The 23,393-nt window shown below is 34.3% G+C and overlaps 2 protein-coding genes and 1 long non-coding RNA gene across 3 annotated transcripts in view; 1 reads left to right on the forward strand and 2 right to left on the reverse strand.

The window, feature by feature from the left end:
- The window catches only part of LOC104700907 (probable serine/threonine-protein kinase At1g09600), a gene marked incomplete in the record, with an annotated part of 3,572 nt that extends 570 nt beyond the window's left edge, over positions 1 to 3,002 (reverse strand). Inside the window, 7 exon segments of the mRNA XM_010416510.2 lie at positions 1 to 152; positions 242 to 347; positions 646 to 746; positions 855 to 1,082; positions 1,242 to 1,559; positions 1,659 to 1,943; positions 2,026 to 3,002. Coding sequence (XP_010414812.1) covers positions 1 to 152; positions 242 to 347; positions 646 to 746; positions 855 to 1,082; positions 1,242 to 1,559; positions 1,659 to 1,943; positions 2,026 to 2,487 — 1,652 coding nt within the window.
- Positions 6,475 to 14,405, reverse strand: LOC104700908. The gene is made up of 4 exons (XR_753668.2): positions 14,317 to 14,405; positions 14,120 to 14,216; positions 13,682 to 13,753; positions 6,475 to 6,514 (listed from the first exon to the last, which is right to left on the reverse strand). It is a non-coding gene; the product is annotated as an uncharacterized LOC104700908 (long non-coding RNA).
- LOC104704520 (putative F-box protein At1g57690) lies at positions 21,979 to 23,089 on the forward strand. Its single transcript, XM_010420591.1, has 4 exons — positions 21,979 to 22,164; positions 22,207 to 22,558; positions 22,661 to 22,893; positions 23,036 to 23,089. Exons 1-4 carry the CDS (start codon positions 21,979 to 21,981, stop codon positions 23,087 to 23,089), a joined length of 825 nt encoding a protein of 274 aa, XP_010418893.1.

Here is a 23,393-nt window from a genome sequence, read left to right on the forward strand (position 1 = left end):
CCGTTTGAATGAACGTCTCCGTTTGTGTAGACTGGGTACGGATTTTGCGCAGTATTGCCCTTCAGTGGTTCTATCCGGAAGCCATTACCAGAATCTCCCTCAGGATTGAACTTCTCACTCACACTTGTCTGGTTAGTCTCTCCTAGACGTTTCTTTGAAAACGAAAAATTCAAAGCAATCAGATACAAGCATAGGCATACATACACACACACACACATTCATCTGTAGACTCAGAAGTGACCTGTATTGATGTCAGTAATTCAGCATTAGCACTAGGCGCCGGTACAGCTCTGGACTCTCTAGACAACCGTTTCGGTTCATTCTGTTTACTGCTTGCACCTTTCCTTCTGCACGTAAGCAAATTGGGATATATTTAAATGTTGCCGAGATAATGCTGAGAAATAACTTGTGTAAAGGGTTCGTAGATCTGAATTTTACCTTCTTGTTTCCTCCTCTCGAAGCTTGGCATCAAATTCTTTTCTTGGCGGATATCTTGGTAGACTTGACGGCTCGCTTGGAAAAGGTTTTGTTGTGAAAAACTGTAAAAAAGGAATATTGAAATGTATGTATAAGAGACAACGTTACTGATTTGCATTTCTCAATTAAAACATGAAAATTAGACAGGNTCGTAGATCTGAATTTTACCTTCTTGTTTCCTCCTCTCGAAGCTTGGCATCAAATTCTTTTCTTGGCGGATATCTTGGTAGACTTGACGGCTCGCTTGGAAAAGGTTTTGTTGTGAAAAACTGTAAAAAAGGAATATTGAAATGTATGTATAAGAGACAACGTTACTGATTTGCATTTCTCAATTAAAACATGAAAATTAGACAGGCAGTGAAAAAAAGGTTATTAACCTCGCTTTGAAGGGCGGAGGATGCAGTTCCACGTGCATCTGGTTCTACAGCTAGAAGAACCTCAAGGAAGGCCAAAGCTGAAGGAGGAAGATCCTTAAATGTATCAGCTACACATCGCTTGTATGGATGTTGAGGTTTAAAGATGGTTGCATGCCGCAGCCGTGATCTTCTCCAATACTCCTCAGAAGGTGATCCGCAGAGTTTAAATATCTTGTGCATCTGCTCTACCTATTCATATAAAAACAAAAGGCTCTTTTGATATTCAATTTCTGCAATGACATGTCTATATGCCTTCCTAATATAACATTTGTGCATCTGTTTGGGGTAATCAAAGCCAACATGTCAAATCATTGAAAAAGGGAAATTTTTTTGTAAAAGAAACTAAACCTCGGTTCTTCCGGGCAGAAGAGGCTTTCCAGTGAAAAGTTCAGCAAGTATGCATCCTGCGCTCCACAGATCAACAGTAACTCCATAGTCAGTTGACCCAAGCAGAAGTTCAGGTGGTCGGTACCACAATGTCACAACACGGCTAGTCAGAGGCTGCTTTCGTTGGCCCCGGTAAAAGTTAGAAAGACCAAAATCACCAATCTTAAGATTATTGTTACGATCCAGCAGAAGATTTGAGCATTTGATGTCACGGTGCAACACACCACAGCTATGGCAATGTTCTAACCCAAGCAGCAATTGCTTCATATAACATTTAATCTAGCAAAAAGCATATCAGATGTTACAAACAACTGATTATAACCACACCAAAGTCATTAACAATCGCATAGCATACACACTTAGAGATTTATCTATTACCTGTGCCTGAGAGAACTTAATCCCAGGGGTTGATGCAAGACCTGCGAGATCATGGTCCATATATTCAAAGATGAGATACATACTTCCTGAAGCCTTTGATATGATCAGCCCTTCAAGCTTCATAACATTTGGATGGTTAAGTCGACGAAGGATGATTATCTCCCTCGCCATGAACCGCACACTCTCAGGATCCATATTAGCAAACCGAACCTTCTTAAGTGCAACTATTTGATTAGTTTCGAGATCACGGGCTCTGTACACACTGCTATACGTCCCTTGCCCAATCTGCAAACGAAAACAACAACAGAACCTTAGCATCATCTAAGATTCAAAGACTCCAAATCTAATTAAAAAAAAAGTCACTCACCATCTCCAACTTCTCAAACGAATCAGCACTACGAGGAAGCCATCCATTGATAGCTTCACCAGCAACTGAAACTAACCATGAAGGCCAACCAGCAATAACTTTAGCTGCTCTATCTCCATTACTAACACTACCAATCCTACTCATTCTAGGCTGCAATGGTCCTACATTATCAACTAACTCCAAAACGTTTGCTTTCTGCAACACAGATTCACAAGCTTTCCTCTCAAAACTAATCTCTTTCTTCTCCTCCTCTTCCTCTTCTTCCACTTCCTCATCCGAGAAAGTGTCCTTGGTCTCATCATTAGGTATCAGCCTCAATGTAGCTTCGTTCCCATTCACACCTGCTTCCTCTGAATCAGATTTTTTCTTTGAAGCTTTAGGATTCTCCTTACCAATACTCACATGATTCGTCTCGATGTAATCATCATTAGTTCGTACTCCTTTTGAGCAAATACAACCCATAATTTTGAATCTTCTTCCTTCCTTCTTCACAAAAACTAATTCAACATTTAAAGATTCAACCTTTTTGAAACCCACAATGCAAAGATTTGAACTTTATATATCCGAAACAACACAATTAATTAAAAGAAGAGAGCTTTTTATAAGAAAGAGTCGAAATTTAAAGAACCCAGAAACCAATTCTGGAGGATATATAGAATCCCAGATCGGCAAAGAAGAAAAAGGTGAGAATTCTGTAGATCTAAACGAACCTTTGAAATTTTCAGATCAACATTGTTGATTACGAAACTAGTCTGACTTGGTCAAGTAAAAGAAGAAAACAAAAAAGCTAAAGGAGAGAGAGAGAGAGAGAGAGATCGTAGAATTTTTGTGAAAAGAGAGTTTTTCGGATCTGAGTTGAGTTGGTTTCATTAGTCCTAGAGTTGAGGAAAATGAAAATTGAAATCAGAGGTAAGTGGGTCGGTTGGTTAAGGGTTTACAAAAGGAAAATTTGTGAGAAAAAGGGAGAAAAGAAAATTTAAAAAAAAAAAACCAAAATTGGTGAAGAAGGAAACAAATATAAGCAAAAAAAAGCAAAATAATGAAAAAAAAGAAGCAAAATAAAAAGTCAAAGGTCAGCCAGGATCTGGGATATTATTAATATAATTATAAACTACTAGATTTTCTAAGGTAAATTAATTAATTACAAATACTTTCTTTTAAATTTGCTATTTTTTTGAGATAATTGGAGTTTTAGTACATTTTTAAAACTTAATTGGAGAGTTAGGACATTCACTATTTAAAATTGGCAAAACATTTTATTTACAAATGTGGCATTAAAATTAAATATATATATTTTTTATTAAATTACCCCTTGAATCTAATAACTAAAATAATATTCAATATATATATTTTTGTAATTTTTTTACAGATACAAAAAAATCTATGTCTTTTCTTTATATTTTGATATGCATTTTGTGTAATAATATTTGATAATGTTAAATATTTTATATAAATTTTGTATTTGTACACCATATTAATTGTACAAGTGTCCATACAAATTATAGTGTGTACATATATCTGTACAGATGTCTGTACACATTATAATGTGCACAAATATTAAGTGTGCAAATGAATAATAATATACAAGTTTAACTCGTACAGTTCATTTAGTGTACTTATATATATATATTAATATACATGTTTTTATCCGTACAAATGATATATAATATATTCAATATGAATAAAACAAAAATATTTATATGTGTGTAATAAATGTGTACACTAAATATGTTGTACGGATGTCTTTTATGCAATTACCCTTTTGTAATTTTACAATAGTTTTAAAAATCTCCACCTAGCACCGATTACGCCCCGTAAAATCGCTAGGCCCATCCTCTCCGCCTGGATTAATGACTAATCTCCGCCTAGCATCCATTATCCAATTATACCGTCTAATCCGATTAATTCCCGCATAATTTTGTATATACCAATTAGTTTTGGAGCTAAATATAAATCAAATATATATATTTCTGTTATTTAGACATTTAAATTAAGAGTTTATGATGTTTTACAATAACTAATGTACAAACTTTTAATTAAAATCATTCTTTTTCTTAATATTAAGTTTTTATGTTTTTACCGTAATTTTAAAGACAATACTATATCTTTATATTTTATTTGATATTTTTCTTTTCATATAAACATAATTATACATATATTTAGTACTATATATTTTTAATTTACTATTAATTTAATAAAATAACCCAAAAAGTAGTCTCCGTTTAATCTCCGATTTTTTTGCTAGGCGCTAGGCCCACCGCGACCGCCCGACTAGCGCCTAGCGGTTTCTAAAACTGCACTATACCCCACTTTCTTATCTATCTCACAAATAATAAAATTCATCTATTTATCTAATTATAAATAGTAAATGTACTACAATTCCAATTAAGTTTTGAAAATGTATTATTTTGCCAACAAACCTTTTTTTTTTTTTAAGTTTAGATTACCCTAGTAGTTTTGGTAATATTGTCCATTGGGCAAGCCTATGCACTCCCAATAGATTAAGCAGATGCGGTAATTTGTTCTGAAAATATACCTAAAAAACGTGACTTATTAGAGACGTCTCACGACCTAATAGAGTCACAAACCCAAAACCATATTAAGGCTAATTTTTTTAATGGATACATTACTGTTCACCTTTACTACTACGTTAAGGAAATATCAATGACATTTGAAGGCCAAAAATTTACATATTATTATCGGGTGGCAAGCACATACTTCATCAGCTTTTGCCTGGAACCGGCTCTGTATTTAATATTTACCAGGAAATACATTGAATTTGTTTTTATTATCTTTATACTTGATAAAAGATACACAAACTATTCTAATTTTCAGATTTCCTACCTCTTATGATTACAGTTTTCCAATGACATAAACATAATCGAAAACAATGTTAGACCTTTCTTCTTTCTTTTAAATCTCTACAACAACAAGATGAAAATCTCACAAAATCATATGTTAAAAAAAAAGAATTGAGTTTTACATTCTTAAGTTTCTGTCAAAATTCTCTAAGCATTCTTAAGTTTCTAAAACTAGAAAATATAAGTTTTTGACGAACTTCTGACAACCACAAGAGTTTGACCAAGTTTCAATATAGTTTGAAAATACGACATAATAATTGTTTTATAGATATGAAATTTAAGAAAAACATATTTTACTATATCAGCATATATATATATATATATATGTGATTATTAATTTATGATATTATTAAGACCATATTTTACATGAGGATTTCAAAAAAAAAAATTATCTTATTATCTTATCAAATTTTGTTATCTTTTACACTGTCCCGACTTGGGACTAACAAAATTTATTAACTTATAGTGTTTATTAATTTATAGAGGTTCTACTGTAGTTGGAAATTTGAGATGTTCTTCTGTATATGCTTCAAATCTTAGAGATCAAGATGTCCACTTTCGTAGCTATATTCCTATAAAAACACAAGTATTCTTCTCTCTGGTAAAACACAAACCAATGCAAAAGTCGAAAGAAACACAAACACGAGTCTTTTTAAAGTCATTAAGCTTAGATATTTGACTTAATGATTAGCAATCTAAGAAAAACATACAAATAAGACATTGCTTTTTGTTCAAAATGCAAATTACCAATCATCTAAACTGCAATCATCATCACACTTAAGGGGGGGTGTATTAAAACTATGATTTTGGAGGATTTTATGGAATTTAGAAAATTTGGAATTTTGATAGATTTTAGGGAAGTTGATATGATTTATAGTAAATTCTTTCAAATCCCACCTAAAACCATGAAATTTGGATTTCTGTATTTTTAACTAAACAAATCCTCTCAAATCCTTCAGAATCCCTAAAACTTATTAAAATCCAAATCTACAAACTATTTTGAATATTAAAGTAGATTTTTAAATCATCAGTTCAATAACAGTGGATTTCAAGAGACTTTTTAAAATCCATGATTGAATAACATAGGATTTGTAACTTTTACACAAATCACCTAAAATGTCAAGTTGAATACACCCCTTCTTCTTTCTTATCACTACACGCATGGTCATCATTACCATCAAACTCATACTCATCCAATTTGCGTCTAAAATAGTTGTTTATTAACCATGGTTTATCATCTTTAAAATAACATTTAAAGATTTATGATTTAATATGATCATGCCTAATGGCCGTGCTCGCAAAGACAATATGGATTCACTTTAGTTTAATTTTTATTGTTATCTATCAATTTATATACCTTTGTACAATAAACAATCAATGAAATATGTGAAAATGATTTTTAAAAACTTCTTTCGGTGAAAACTAACTATTATGTAAGAAAATTGGCTCCATGCAGGTACATGTATATAATATATTGTCATCAATTTTAATACAGAACAAAATTATAGTGTAAACAGTTTAACGTCTAACAAGTAAAACAACTTTAGAAGAAAAAAAACTTACATATATTATTAGGATGTTTGTGTATATATCCTTCAGCTTGATTTTAGATCAACTTCGTATAGATACTGAAAAAACAATTAGATATGAGTCGCACATATAATTCTAAAGCAAAGCATACATCTAAATTTAGACAATCATTTTCAAGTAATCCGATATTTCTTTGATACATATAACAAAGTATCGGTATAGTAACAATTAGTAATTTTTAAAACAATATAGCAAAATTCATGCAAAATTCATTCATGAACTGTATTACAATAAAATGAATGAACCCAGAATCATAATCAACTTATCCAATTAATAGAATTCAGAAGGAGATTAACAAAACCCACAAACCCAAAACTAAATCCACGGAACAAGAAACGGATTATCGCTAGGCGCTACAATACACATCTGCTAGGTTTGCGAATTGCAGACTTGGGGGTTTATGTTTCCAATCGTCTCAGTTAAACTAGGATTGAACCCGCGGTATACTGCGGGACAAAAATTTATTTTTATTGTGTTTTAAATATATTTGAAAACTTTTAATTATTAAAATGTTAGTGGAACTGGTATAAATAAAATACAGTAAAACCTCTATTAATTAATAATGCTGGAACCATGACATTTTCTTAATTTATAGTGATATTAATTTATCTATAAATTAATAATTATTAATTTATAGATATATACTTTAATTTAAAAAATTTAAAAAGTATGAATTGAGACAATTTTAGCAAAATAAGACTAGACTTTATGATGTTATCAGTTTAGAATTAAATTTGTAATATTTAAAAAACATTATTAACAATAAATTACAAATACTTTATAAAACTATCAAAATGAAGATGGTGCATATGTAGAAATTGAATTTTTTAAAAAAAATTTAGCTATTTTTATGACATGTTATAGAGTATTCTCTATCATTATAGTTTGAAAAGACAATATAGCCAATATTTATAGATGTGAGTTTTAGACGAAAACTCAAAACCATACATATATCAACATATATATATATATATATATATTTATTTACATGATTATTAATTTACGATATTATTGGGTTTTACATGGAGATTTCAAAGAAATTATTATCTTATTATTTTATCAAATTTTGATATTTTTTACACTGGCCCGACTTGGGACCAACAAAATTTATTAATTTATAGTGTTTATTAATTTATAGAGTATTAATTTATAGAGGTTATAATGTATTTGTTTTTTCTTCGACATGTTTTGTAACATCCATGAACCAAATAGGGTGATTTGGGGATGAGTGTCGATCGACACCAGCTTTTCTGGTTCGACCAGATTATTTTATTTCGTGATTTTGGGTTGGTTTGGTTTATTTTGTTTGTCTAAACCGGGTATATAAGTGGATAAGCGATCCAGGTCGAGGGTATTATGTGTTTTGTCGCCGTTTAGAGAGAGTTAGAGGGAAACAAAACTGTTCTTGAGAGTTTGGAGGCTTTTTGTGAGATTATTGGCTTGGATTGAGAGATCTGTTGCTGTGGAGTGAAGACCTTGTGCTAGGAACAAAGGAGAAGGCTTCTAAGGGTTGGATTCATCATTGTTGAGTCAGAATCTTCCTGCAAAAGAGGTGAGTGCTTGACCATGGCTGATCTAAGCCTGAGATCTCTTTTGTTATGGCTGTTCTTTGTTGTTGTGGTGTTTTGCTTGCGCAGTTTGGTTGGTTTCATGTTTCCTTAGGTTCCTGAAGCAGCAGTGCCGCCAGAGGTTGGTGGGCAGGTTCCAGCACTGCCGCCAGTGGTAGGTGGGCAGGTTCCAGCGGTACAGCCTGTGGCGGGTTTGCAGGCAGGTGTGCAGCCGGGGGCCGAGATAGTGGACGCTTAGTATGTGCAGATGATGGTGCAGCTGCAGCGAGTGGGAGCGGGGTCTTTCCCGGGAAGTATGGATCCAAGTGTAGCGGATGAGTGGAGGGAGCGAATGGAGTATCTTTTCCAGTCACTTCGGTGTTTCGACCAGTTTAGGGTGGATTTTGGGTGCACTACTTGTCAGGTGATGCACGTGTGTGGTGGAGGTCGGTGACAGCACGGAGGGTGCAGCGGTATATGACTTGGGAAGATTTTGTGAGGGAGTTTAACTCCAAGTATTTTCCACAAGAGGTTATTGATCGCATGGAGGTACGGTTCTTGGGGTTGATTCAGGGGGACAGTACAGTGCGGGAGTTAGATGCAAAGTTCAGTCGGCTTGTGGGGTATGCAGGCCGGGCTTTGGAGCCAGAATCAACTCAGGTGCGGAGGTTCTTGTTGGCTCTACGGGATGATCTGAGGACTTGGGTGCAGAGTGAGGAGTTATGCTACGAGAGCGGAGCTGGTTGAGGTTGCAGCTGGGTTAGAGGATGACTTGAGCTTGTCTAGCCGGGTCTAAGTTGTAGTCCGTGGCTGGAGCGGGTACGAGGTATTCCGGCCCATATCTCTTGATACTTGGTCGCTTAGGGGTGGTTGGTTGTGCGACTAAGTACCAAGATGAGGTGGTGCTCGGGATGCGTGTTGATTGCTTGGATTGTTGTATCTTCTTTTTTTTCTTATGTATTTTTCATAGAGGTTGTGACGATTATGACATTTTTGAGATTAATAAGATGAGTTTTTTTTTTCTTTATGTTTGACTGTTGTTGTCATGGGAAAAAGGGAAATAGCTTGGGTTTCTATTTTTTTGGGAAGTTTCCACAAAAAGGAGGTTTCCAGAGTTAGAAAGTTTCTAAAAAGGGAAATTTTTGTGGAAAGTGTTGAGGTAGATCTAGTCGGAAGATACTCGATGGCATCAAAACTTGTTTGCTCAAGGACATGTGGGCCCAACTCTTGTGATACCGATAGCTCGATGGACTTTGTGGCCAGAGAGTAGGAGTGGTATGTTGCTTCGGATGACGATCGGAGAGAGCGCTTTAGGGTGACGACCCAAGAGCAGGATTTTTAAGACTCCCTGGATACCGTAGCTGTGAGCCGCGGCTCGGCAGTGAGCCTGTGTCTCGAGGGTTACGACCCGAGAGCAGGGGGAGTGTGTGTGAGTGACTACTTGGATGCCGTAGCTTAAGGCGGTTGGCCTAATAGCGAGCCAGCATGATTCGTTGGTTGCGACCACGGACGGGGGAAGCACTGAGTTGTGAGAAAATAGTGTCTTGGATGTGAGTATATTGGCTAGAGGGAGACCTCGGAGTTTAGTCGGAGGTGTGCGGACTGTTGCGATAGTTGCACAGGAAACCTTGGCTGACGGTGTTCAGTCCGGTCGGAGGATGTGCGGGTCGTGTTGAAGGTGGCACAGAGGCCCTTGACGGATGGATGGTGCTGCGGGATTTGAAGATGAATTCTTGTTGGTGGGGGAGAATTGTAACATCCATGAACTAAAAAGTGTGATTTGGGGATGGGTATTGATAGCAGATGATAGACCAGACATAGTTGCTAGAATTTTCAAAATTAAGTTGGAGTCGCTAATGAAAGATTTGACAGAAAAGCGGTTGTTGGGAAAAACAAAGGCTGGTAAGTATTGTTAATATATATTTAGACTATGATCTATTTTTTAAATTAAATTGAATCCTCCAGAAAACTCTGCTAAATTAGCTATACACTTGCAGCTATGTATACCATTGAACTTCAGAAAAGAGGACTTCCACATGCTCATATTCTATTGTGGATGGATGCTAAAAGTAAGCTACCAACAGCAGATGACATTGACAAGATCATTTCAGCTGAGATTCCAAATGAAGATGAAGATCCAGAACTTTATGAAGTCATTAAAGATTCAATGATTCATGGGCCATGTGGTGCAGCAAATCCAAAATCACCGTGTATGGTTGACGGGAGGTGGTCTAAACTATTCCCAAAAAAATACGAAGATATAACCAAGGTTGGGTGTGATGGTTATCCTATTTATAGGGGGCGTCGTTCAAAACATTTTGTAGAGAAGAGTGGCATAAAATGTGACAATAGGTATGTTGTACCTTACAATGCTAAATTATCTCTTCGTTATCAAGCTCACATAAACGTGGAATGGTGCAATCAAAGTGGTTCAATCAAATACCTTTTTAAGTACATCAATAAGGGTCCAGACCGTGTAGCTGTCATTGTGGAGCCGTCTAACAAAACCACTAAAGAAGATACTAATGATGGTGGACCAACAGATCAAACTGAAAAGAAGAAGAATGAAATCAAAGATTTCTTTGACTGCAGGTTACTTCTTCTAATTTTACAAGATTGTATATCTCTAATTCATTATTAATCTGCGCAAATATCTCAATGGGTTTATATTATACAGGTACATCTCGACATCGGAGGCTATATGGAGGATATTTAAGTTCCCCATCCAGTACAGATCAACCCCTGTCCAGAAGTTATCTTTTCATGTAGAAGGAAAGCAACCAGCCTATTACGATGAAGATGAAGAAATAGAAGATGTTTTGGAACGTGTGGCTAATCAAGATTCTCAATTCATGGCTTGGATGACTTTTTGTAAGAATAATGCTGTTGGAAAAAATGGAAAACCTGCTAGAGAACTCACCTCTGTAGAAATCCCCGGATACTTCACTTGGGATGGGAAGAATAGACAATTCACTAAAAGGAGTAGTGGATTTTCATTAGGGAGGATTCATTATGTGCCCAGAAAACTAGAAGACGAGTATTTTTTTAGAGTGTTACTTAATATTGTCAAGGGTTCAACCTGTTTTGATGACATCAAAACCTACAATGGTGTTACCTACAAATCATATAAAGAAACATGTTTTGCGCATGGGATCATATCTAATGATCAGTTTTGGATTGATAGTCTAATCGATGCAAGTTACTGGTGTTTTGGTGAGTATTTACGGAATTTTTTTGCAATGCTGATTCTTTCGGACTCTCTATCAAGACCAGAACATGTTTGGAAAAAAACATGGAAGCTTCTATCAGAAGATATTGAAAACAAGAAGAAAGAAGAATATAACAATCCAGGTTGGTGCGAGTTCGTTTTTCAATTAAGCAAAGTGCTTTCATCGTTTTGCAATGCATAGTTTTTTTAAGAGTCAACCATCAATTTTTCTTCAATTCTTTACCTAATATTGTTTCCAATGGTTTTTTATGTGTATGTTGTCATGCTTTCCAGATCTTACTTTAACTGAAGCAGAAATAAAGAACTATGCGTTGCAAGAAATAGAGAAGATAATGCTATCTAATGGAGGATCTCTGAAAAATATTGGAGACTTTCCACAGCCATCTACAGAAGGAATAGATAATACCAACTGTTTAATTGCTGAAGAGATGAGGTAAAATCGTGATGAATTAAAAGAAAAGCATGACGAATGGATTCAAATGCTCATAGATGAGCATAGAGGCGTTTCTGATAAGATAACTGGTGATGTTATCTACAATCTTGGTGGGGTTTTCTTTCTATATGGTCTCAGAGGAACAGGAAAAACATTTATGTGGAAGATACTTTCAGCAGCTATAAGATATAAAAGAAAGATAGTACTTAATGTGGCATCCAATGGCATTGCTTCATTGTTGTTAGAAGGTGGTAGGACTGCACACTCTAGATTTGCCATAGCTCTCATAGTTGATGACTATTCTCTATGTAAAATAAAGCCTAATTCAGATTTGGCTAATTTAATCAGAAAGGCATCTCTTATCATCTGGGATGAAACACCAATGATGAGCAATTATTGTTTTGAGTCTTTGGACAGAAGCTTTTCTGACATTATAGGAGACGTTGAGAACAAGGTATTTGCTGGAAAGGTTGTGGTCTTCGGAGGTGATTTTAGACAAGTACTTTCGGTGATTAATGGTGCAGGACGGGCTGAAATAGTCTTATCATCTCTGAATGCTTCTTATCTATGGGATCACTGTGAAGTTCTAAAGTTGACCAAGAATATGCGTCTACTAAAGAAAAATTTAAGTGTTGAAGAAGCTAAAGAGATCCAAGATTTTTCAGATTGGCTTTTAGACGTTGGAGATGGTAGAATTTCATAACCTAATGATGGTGAAGCTCTAATCGATATCCCATAAGATTTCTTGATTACAGAAGCAGATAATCCTATTGCAGCTATTACTAGGGAAATATATGGTGATCCGGCATTGTTAGGAGATAATCGTGAAGCAGAATTCTTCCAAAAAAGAGCAATTTTAGCACCAACCAATGATGACGTCAATACAATAAACCAGTATATGCTAGAGAAACTAGATAGTAAGTTTTCTGATTTATACACATAATTTAAACTTTTAACATTTACATCTTTAATAATTTATACTGTGATTAATATGTTACTAACACATTGTATGCTTATTAATATACAGGTGAAGAAATGGTTTATCTAAGTGCTGATAGCATTGACCCAACAGATTTGGACTCTCTAAAAAATCCAATAATTACAACAGATTTTCAAACAGCATAAAGTTGTCAGGTTTGCCACAGCACAGCCTGTGTTTGAAAGTTGGAGCTCCTGTGATGTTGCTTAGGAACATTGATCCAAAGGGTGCGTTATGCAATGGTACTAGGCTACAGATAACTCAAATGGCGGCACATGTTGTAGAAGCAAGAGTAATAACAGGCGACAAAATTGGTGTTATAGTCTTAATTCCACAGAATGTTCTCACACCATCAGACATCAAACTCCCTTTCAAAATGAGGCGGCGACAGTTTCCATTATCAGTGACTTTTGCTATGACTATTAACAAAAGTCATGGACAATCTCTAGAGCATGTTGGATTATATTTACCAAGACCAGTGTTTTCTCATGGACAGCTATATGTTGCGTTATCTAGGGTAACTTCAATAAAAGGGTTGAAAATCTTAATTGTCAACAAAGAAGGGAAGATCGAGAGGAAAAGAACTAATGTTGTTTTCAAAGAAGTGTTTCAAAATTTATAGATTAATGTTATGAAAAGGTATGTCTTTAAACCAATTTAAGCAACACTATGTAATGTTATATTGATCAGCAACTAACTATATATCTTTTATTTTGTAGGTGTTAGCACCCATTTAAATTTATACCTACAGAGTTATGTTTAGTAGACCCAAGGTCAGTAAACGTCATTTGAAAAGATCACGATCATTGCTAAATGTTTTCGTTTTCTTACTTTGCTTAATATGATCTATTTATATTAACATTTATCAACAACTATGATTCCTAATGGAAGCATATTTATAATATATTATCATATATATAAAAATAAATCACAGATGAAATAAAATATCTATCATAACAATCAAAACTGTTGAATAAATAGAGAACAGAATTAATCAAAGTGTCAAAAGTTACTCACCACCATTTAACCGATGTTAAGCCATTATGTGTGCTTGCTAGCCTTGCATTGCTTCCCTCTGGAATTTTGCACCTATAGACAACAACAAATTACAGTTGTGTTTATTATTACGTAACACATCATCCATTTTGATTTTTTCTATATGCAGGTACTTGATCTATTTTTGATTTTTGCTATATGCAGGTTCTTTTACACCGACGGACAAAAGTGAGAAGGCAAACCTAATACGATGATAGCTTGCGCCAATAAAACCAATTTTTAATTCGCAAATACTAAATTTTCTACAAGCTGATTCTGATTCACAGTTGTTTTTCCTCTTTTCCTTTACCCGCTATTCAAAAACTCTGTTTCACATAACTAATTATTTCCAATTACCCAACAGAAATTTCTGAGTTTCAAGAAAATCAGTAGATACAAACAAGCTGAAATCAAAATTACCTCTATCTCGATGTCTTTATTAAGACAATTTTAAACATAATCCGAATTATAACCGTGATGATGATAAGTATATAACTTCGAAGATCTTCTGCAGCTCCTGAAATCATAAGACTTACGGTTAATTTTCCAATTACCCAACAGAAATTTCTGAGTTTCAAGAAAATCAATAGATACAAACAAGATGAAATCAAAATTACCTCTATCTCGGTGTCTTTAATAAGACAATTTTAAACATAATCCGAATTATAACCCTTGATGATGATAAGTATATAACTTCGAAGATCTTCTGCAGCTCCTGAAATCATAAGACGTATGGTTAATTGAAGACTGTCTATATGGATCTGAGAAGTTATGTACTCCAATACTAAAAATCTATCGATTCCAAAAACAAATTAAGAATATTGATAACTAGGTAAAGAGATCGATTTACCAACCTTAAATAAATCACCCATTAGAATACAATTGGTTTCAACAAGTAGCCGAATCAAATCTATTATCTATCTTAACAACGATTAGAAGAAGAGACACGAAATTGTTAATCGATTTTGTGTAAATGAATCGTTTCTGAAACAAAACGTTCTGTTTTCTGGATTGTTCTTTCTTTATATGCCGCAGATCTAAACTCAAGAAAATATTATTATATCTGTATTTTTTTTTAACGGTAAGATAATATATTTCTATATCTCACCTTTATTATAATAAATGTTCACATATTAAAATTTACCCGTGGTAAGCTATGTTTTGGGTTCTTTAATTTAATTTCTGCAACATATTTGCTTTTTTTTTTACTTTATGCAATCCTAAAATTTTATTAAGAAAATTTATATAAAATAATTTAATACATTTGGATATCTCTAAGAAAATGTATATAGTTCAGCAAATTCATAAATATATATATATATATATATATAGTTTGTTTGATTAAAAATACTCAAAACATATAATGTATATATATATCCAAGTAACATATGTAATTATTTTGAAACTAAAGAAAACTTACTCAAATATGTGAAAACAAATAGTGAAAGAATAATTTAGAAAAAGGAAAAAAAAACAATTACCCCGTGGTGTACCACGGGGTAGATCCTAGTTTGATGGTAAACTCCAAACACGTACTATACCATGGACTGAAGAAGTCAACATTAATGTCTTTTTAGGATGTTTTACTCACACTTGTCATTTGCCTGAAAAAAATAAACAAACGAAAGAAAAAATTTCCAAATCAATAATAATAATAAAAAAGTAAACGCCTTACAAATCAAAGACATGAATCTTTACCACTAAATCATCAGCTCAAAATTACAAAACCACTTCTGTAACTACCAAATTTTTATCCTCTGATCCAATCCATCTTCTGATCCTCCAATGAGATGTATATCCATATTAGTGAGGCAACAATCGTTTTAAAAGACTGTTACACACAAAACAAATAGTCATTAGTGTTGTACCAAAGATATAGTTAAGAAGATACAATGGATTATGGTTAACACTCAAACAAAATCCTGCAAATACTTTCACACTCAAACATGAACCATCATACTAAAAAAAATTATTATATTAGAGAAAAAGAAAAGAAATTAGTACATTTTAGAGTAATTACATATCCAAACGTAAGTTCATATCTCATATTTGGCACTACAAGATAGTACTTTTTGGCAGCCATTTCTCTCGATTAGTGGTTGGATATGCGGTTGTAGGTCTGAGTTGTGAGTGTTGTGATGTTTTGTTTGTGAAGGTAGTATTTATAGATTCCAATATGCTTGATGACCAAGGAATTTACAATGTACTTATTCAAAGCGAGATTACAATAATCTTTGTGTTATTAAAACAGTAATTTTGTCGTTCAATATTTAGTTTCCAAATCTATATATATAGAGAATTAAATATTATTCTTGATGGTAATGATATGTATTTGTTTAGGAATATGAATTAAATCGGCTGATATTAATGCATTTTATTTTAGGAATAGGCTGATAATGGATAGAATCATTGAGATTTGTAGAGATTATAGTAATAAGGTGTGAGAGACTATGGTAATAAAATATAATTATAGTAACCGATTTCTCAAATTGTAGTAATTGTGTAGATTTAAAGTGTTTAGGGATCAATATTGCAAAATAGAAATCTAAATAATCAAAATTAAAAGGGTAGAACCCAAAATGTACTTCAAAAATGTATATATAGATTGTTTTCCATAATTACTATTTAGTGTAGTAGATACTAGCAAAGGTTTGTGTTTAATCCGTACTATATGTTGAAATGAATGATGTCGAGGGAGAAAAGGGAGATGATGTGTGGGATGAAGAGGAAAAAATAGAAACAAAAGTCTTTTCTGACATTTACGATTTCACGTGTTGGGAAAAAAAAAACTTTGAAATCATTTTGTGACACATCCCAATTAAGCCTAAATCCAATTTATGAAGATAATTAAATGGCTTTAAATAATGAGAACTATTAAACATATAGATAAATTTGCTATCTTTAAATTTTTTATATTAATCTATAAGTGAAAACAATTAATTAGTGGAAGCCTCCTTGACTCAGTGACTGGCTTAGGGTTCATTAATGCTTCTACACCAGGAGGTCTGGGATTCAAGTCCTAGATAATGTGATTTATTATTTATGCAGAGTAATGGAAGCAGATTTACAGACAATTGTCATTGATGTGCAATTATCGCCGTTCGCCGTGATTCTACAAACAACTGAAAGGAGAGCATAGAGTCCATCAAGAACATGGAGCAGGAGAGCATGAGTGTTAGTGAATCTAATATGGTCGGAAGAAATTGTCCATGGTAGAATCATATGTAATAGTTCTCATAATTTGCAATCAGTAATAATAAATCCAGAGTTAAAAAAAACAATTAATTATTTAGAAAATCTTTATATTAATTTTGATAAGTAAGGTTAAAAAGCACATTGTTCATGTATATGAATTGTAGCCAGTTAAAGCCAGATGATTATTTATCATCGTCTTGATTGTTATGAATTTAAGATATAATCGCACTTACACAACCAAATATAAGCAAATGTTATTTCATTAACAATCATTTACCCTCTCAACATATAATTCACTCTTTTTCCTTTCTTTTAATTTTATTATATCCTATTTACTTCACAACATTATAAAACACAGGTTGGATCTTAATTGCAAATAAGAATAACGTTTGGGCAAAATTTGCAAAACTCAAGACTTCAAAAAGATGTGAAATAACATTGTTGTCAGACTAAGGTGTCGCTCGACACCTACACCAGTTTTGTTCTCCAAGTTCGCTTCTTTGGCATAACTTCTCTACATGCTCCAAAGTGCTCCAAATCACTCCTAATTGCTCCATTATACTTTAGTATGTGCCCAAATAGCTCCTAGTTCTACAAAGACTCAAAAAGACCCTAAAAAGAAACCAAAAGACTCTAAAACAAAACTTATATCATGGTTAAAAACCATGTTATATTAGCAGGATTGTCGGTGTTGGGTTTCGCCGATATGGAGGCCCATAGGAAAGCCCGCTAAGGAACGAGACACAAGCTTGTTAATGGGCCTAACGCGAGCCCAGGAAGAGAATTTTGGTGTGACGATGAGTTAGGCCGAAGATAAAGTTAAGAGATCGCGGGCGAGATTCGTGGAGAAGGTTTAGCAGAAGTTCGAGATTGTTTAGTTTAAATATTCAAAGCTTTTAAAGAAAAAGAGATAGAGAACTTTATGTAACAAAAAACGCAAGAAAGATAAATAAATACAAAATCCAATTCGTTGTTCTTCATTGTTCTTGTCAATTTACACCGAAAGTCTGCCCATATCATATTTCTCTCTCCAAACAATCTAGTTGTTGTTTCTCGTATCAACAAGGATCATCATATGATGCATGGGTATTATCAACATTAAGTATATATGATCCTACATTTTTCACTTTACTAGAAGGTGAATATTATTTTGTAGATTAAGCACAATGTAATTCTAAATATTTTTAATGGTGAACAACAACAGTGGCGGACCCTGCAAAAATTATTAGTGGTGGCAGATTGTCACTAGGTGGAGTCGGAGTCTCTACCTTGATCATATTTTAAGTTGTTCCCAAACTATTTTGCCACCTAAACTTCTTTTACCTAGTGTAAATTTGATACATATATGTATATTACTGGTGGCACTTGCCACCAGAAACCATAACGTGGGTCTACCCCTGAAAAACGACAATTTTAATATAAAACATGCATCATATCATTCAAAACAAATATACGAGTCTGGAAGAAAAATAAATGGTGTGAAATGAATCTCAAAATCCATAAATTACAGAAATCGATTATGTATTTTTTCCCTTTCCTCTTTCGAACTACATGTGTATAGATTTCAATCGAACTACAACTCTTAGTAGCGACTGGTTTAAAACGACAGAGTTTTTTTTTTTTTTAAGCTGGGTTGTGTCGTTAATGGCAAAAAAAGATAGAATAGTACAGATCTGTAAATTGCTGGTAACGGTAATTTGATTTGGGTTTATAGATCTGCAAAATAAAAAAAGGAACAACAGTTGCTACTTCAAATTAAAAATTGGGTTGCAGCGACAGCCTCCCGAAAGAGGCCTTTGTCGCTCTTGAGGAAATTCTGGTTTGAGTGTGGGTTCGACGTTCTGGTTCATTTCAATGGACATACATCTTATACGGATTGAGTTATTGGGTTAACTTAAGCAAAAACTGTTAAAACTTTACTACAAAACAGATTTCAAATTGTGTGTGGTTAGGGGGATGCAAACTTTATTTATGTGTGGTTGGTTCTTTACGAAGTTTGAAACTTTTTATTGTTTGAACTTCATTTGGGAAAGTTGGTGGGACTTTCGTTCAAAAATTCGGTGGTGTGATATATTTTTCGGTTTTAAAAATACAAACCTAAACTATTTAAACTATATCCATATACTAATCATTTGGTTTAGTGGTCAATGATTTAACTCTTTCTATTCCAAGTGTACGGTTTAATTCATCAGAGGTTTTATAATGATGCAGCCATGCAGGTAGAACCGTGGGACTCGAGTGTGTCACATAATAGTTCTCCATCCTGGTGTGGTATATAAACTGTCCGTTGTGAATCTATATGTTACGAGTAGAGCTTCGGTTGTGGATTATTCCTTGAAGTCATTCATTATGATCGCATGTGCTACTATCTACTAGCTAGATTCAATCGATTGATCATCATTTTAAGTAGGTACAATTAAGTAGAAACATATTAAGCTATTTTACCTAAATTACTTTCAGTACATCATCATGAATATTCATGATTTAGCACAATTATTCTAGTTTTGTTTTTATCAAAAAAAATATTAAAATTTAAAAAACTTCCACAAGTAAAACCAAAATGTCAAAAAGTTCTAAGAAAATCTATCCGTCACTTGAATAATTGTCTACAATGAAAAATATTAGAGATTTCTCGTGTTCAAATGAAGCCGTGCCATGTGTGTGACTGTGTCCCATGTGACACAAGATACCAAATACGATATGAATCTTGGCATTGTTATGAACTAAAACCACAAGGATACCAAATAATAGTACCCTTGATCTTTATCTTAATGACCATCCTCTTTATTTGAACTTGTAATCGGAGAACATACTAAAGAACTTATCTAGTTGAAACTTTTCAGACCCCATATCTTTGATCACATCTTCCGTAATTTCTAGCTGCCAAAGACAGAAAAAACTAAGAACACAAACAACTATTGTTTTCGATAGAGAGAATATGCACTTTAGCCAAATATAATAATGTATTTAGTATGATCTCGTGATTTAGGCATTGACATAACTAAAGGGAAAAACAACTTACCCAATCAATGTCATAGATCTTATCAATGGTGTCGTGAAAATAACGCCCGTCCTCCGAGTCTTCTATCAAACCATTTTCCTTCATTTCATCTACAATTTTTGCTGCCAGTGGTACCTAAAATGTACAAAAGTGTTACGAATAAAATATCAAAGAGACACACTAGGAAAACGCTTATCAAAGTTACTCTCAATTTGGTTTTCTTTGAGTATCTTTTAATGTTCATTCCAAAGAAAAACATTTATATTATATACCTTACAATAATCATCTTGTGATTTACACTCAAATGCGATCAGCTTCTCAAAAAATTCAAATGAAGGCTTAACCCCGACATCTTTATGCAGCAACCGACACATCTCAAAAGCGTTGGCCTTCCCAGGTATATCCTGATTCGAATCAAAACAAGTCAGGAGAGCCACTAATTAGTTTCAAGGCAGATACCAGAATCCCAAATCATCTTATTTCAGTGTCACAGAACCGACCATATATATATAGTAACATTTGCTCGTTTCAATCAAGTCAAACAACGTTTTCGGGTCGATGGAAACAAAGGTATTATCCCTAAACAAGTATGGTGTGCCAAATGACTAAAGATGAACTCTTTGGCTCGAGTAATTTTAATGGACCAAAAAAAAAAAAACATAACTCTGTCACACATTAACTAGTAAAACCTGAATTCAAAAATACCTCACCTTGTTGTATTCGATGCTAATTGCGTAGCTAAAAATGAGGTGTGAAATATACTCATCCCATGCTGCATATAACTTAAATTTAGATTTTAAAAATATAATAGTTTCGTAGATGTAACAAAGATTAGTGTTTTCTTCCATATGCATATATAAGACAACTTACCAGTCCCTTTTAGTTCCCCAAGTATCCTCTTAGCATCAAACATCAAATCCAACCGTCCAAGATATTTAAATATTGGTGTCAATTGGTCTAACAAAGAAGCTTTAGTTATGTCTACAGTCTCTAACAGTGTCGTAAGAAACTCATATTGATATGTCACACAAAATGCTTCCAGGTAATTCACTACAAAATAATCCCAAGAATTAAGTGTTAGATGTTTTTTCTTTTTAACAAGTTTAAAAAACATTAATTCCGTACCTTCCAAGCTCGATAGCTTGTCCCATCTGTCGATGATTCTTCGACCAATCTCCTCGATCTTTTCTTCTTCGTCGAGTTTAATCCACGAAAGCATCTCATAGTAACCAAGTCCCGATGAAGAATCAGGAAACGCCTCCTTGATTGTTCTAATAAGAAACTGAGACTTCTCTTTCCCATGCATATCTATTAATCTACAAAGATCAGTACTATACATTTCTTCTTCTATTGGGATACCTTACTTCTTCATAAATTCGAAAACACTCATGAGCTTTGCTCGATCTTCATTAGAGAGAACGGATTCATCATCTGTTTGTGTAAAGAATCCCCATCTCGTACGGGGTAATATGGACTCTTCTATGTTATGTCCTGCGAATGATTTATAACTTTCTACGCTCACTATTACTCCCAATCTGCGAAGCGTTTCAAGATCTTGATTCCACGTTTCGCTTTCAAGTTTTGGTTCCTCTGCAATGAAGCTGAAGCTATTAAAATTTGGACCAATAAAACCCTAATTTCTTCTGGTTCAAGATGGTACGAAAATATGACGATACCTTGTTTGATGACTGAAGAAGTGTGAAGAAACCGGGGAATCTCAGCCGTTCGGTAAAAGATTCCGGCGTGACTCGCGGCGGCTGAGGCTGAGTTTTGACGATATTTAAACGCGAAGCCGAGGAGGCTGCTTAAGCTTTTAGTCTTTAATGCTGCCATTTTTGGAATCGGAAGCGTTTGAGGAGAGGAAGAAGTGAGGATGAATAGAGAAGTAAACTCAATCAGAGAGAGAGAGAGAGAGAGGGAGAGACGTGATGAACAAGGAGATTTTGTGACGGAATAAAAAAAAGCCTAGGGTTTTAAGGGATACATTTTTTTTATGTGTGTGTATTATAAAACTAGTTTGCCCATTTGACAAAAGGGTTTTAACCCTATAAGAAAAAAAAAAAAAAGAAAACCCAAATTATATATGGCAGACAGTGTAAGAGTCCCTAGCGACAGCATCAGTTGTTGTTTCCGGCTCCGCCGCCGGAAAAACAAAAGAGAAGAAGACTTGATCAGCTCTTTACCTGATGTGATTCTCCAACATATCCTCTTCTTCATTGAGACGAAATTTGCCATCAGAACTTCAGTCTTGTCAAAACGATGGAGGCATGTATGGTGCGATATACCTGGCCTCTCCTTTGATAACGTAAAGGAAGCTGCTTCTACAAACAAAACCCTAACGCAATACACAGCTCTCAAGATGATGAGTTTTCATCTCAAAACCGACATGGAGAACAACGTTCCCTACATCAACAAGTGGATCGAATTCGCCATGTCCCGCAAGGCCGAGAGCATATCCTTGGATTTCTCTTTTCAAAGTGAGTATAAGATTGCTGATAGCTTCTACATCTATTCCTCTGTTAAAGAACTTAGCCTTCAGTCATACTTTGTTCATATGATGCCCAAATGGGTGGTGTCTTGGACATCCCTGAAGAAGTTGTCCATGCGTTGTTGTTGTCTCCAATCCATTGCTAACATTTTATCTGGTTGTCCAGTTCTCGAATGTTTAATATTAAATCAGTGCAAAAATATTAGCTATGTTCTTGATGTCAGCAAAGCGCTGCGGTTGAGAACATTAGAAATAAAGCGATACTCTGCAAGTATAGGGCCAAGGCATATTGTGGCACCACAGATCCATTGTCTCAGAATGATAAACTCTGAGATGCCATGTACTTTGGTTGATGTCTCATCTTTAAACGAAGCTAAAATGGACATTTCCTTCGTCCCGGTGAAATGGAACTTCGAAAAAGTTTTCCCTCGAGTCATTAATTTGGTAGTAGAGATGCTAGAAAAGTTACAGAATGTTGAGAACCTTACTTTTGGGGGGAACTATCTTCAAGTATGTTTCCAACTCATCCTTGAATTACTTATTTTTACTAATGTTGGTCGCTCAGTTAACTGTGTGCTGATGGATTTAGCTTGAATGTTTATATCTGACCAATATGTGTTTCGGTTCACTATCTTTTTGCGCTTTATGTTAGATTTTATCTCTTGCCGAGGTTTCCGATGTTGAAGGCCAAAACTTTGACTCTTGAGACAGTAATCTTTCGGTATGTTATTCCTGGTATAGAAAGATTGTTACAAAACTCACCTGAGTTAAAGAAGCTAACAATACGTGCATGGGACTGCAACACCATATCGGTAAATTTACCATAACCTTCTTTTGATAACCTTGGTCTCCCTTTTAACTATCATCGAGTTAGAATAGTTAATACAAGAACCATTTTTTTTTTTTTTAATGTTGTCTAGGAGGAGTATCTTGACAAATATTTGACGTTGCAAGGCTTGAATCCAGACCAATGCTGGAGATCAAAAGATGGGGTGATTTGGAATAGATGT

Source organism: Camelina sativa, chromosome 7, assembly GCF_000633955.1.
Source record: "Camelina sativa cultivar DH55 chromosome 7, Cs, whole genome shotgun sequence".
In the NCBI taxonomy this organism is placed as follows: domain Eukaryota; kingdom Viridiplantae; phylum Streptophyta; class Magnoliopsida; order Brassicales; family Brassicaceae; genus Camelina; species Camelina sativa.

Bases quoted from the DNA above. Each gene is read 5' to 3' on its own strand.
- LOC104704520 (XM_010420591.1), top strand. From the start codon at position 21,979: ATGGCAGACAGTGTAAGAGTCCCTAGCGACAGCATCAGTTGTTGTTTC. The intron at 22,165-22,206 runs GTATGGTGCGAT...GATAACGTAAAG, and splicing joins TGTCAAAACGATGGAGGCAT to GAAGCTGCTTCTACAAACAA. The intron at 22,559-22,660 runs GTTTAATATTAA...CTGCAAGTATAG, and splicing joins TGGTTGTCCAGTTCTCGAAT to GGCCAAGGCATATTGTGGCA.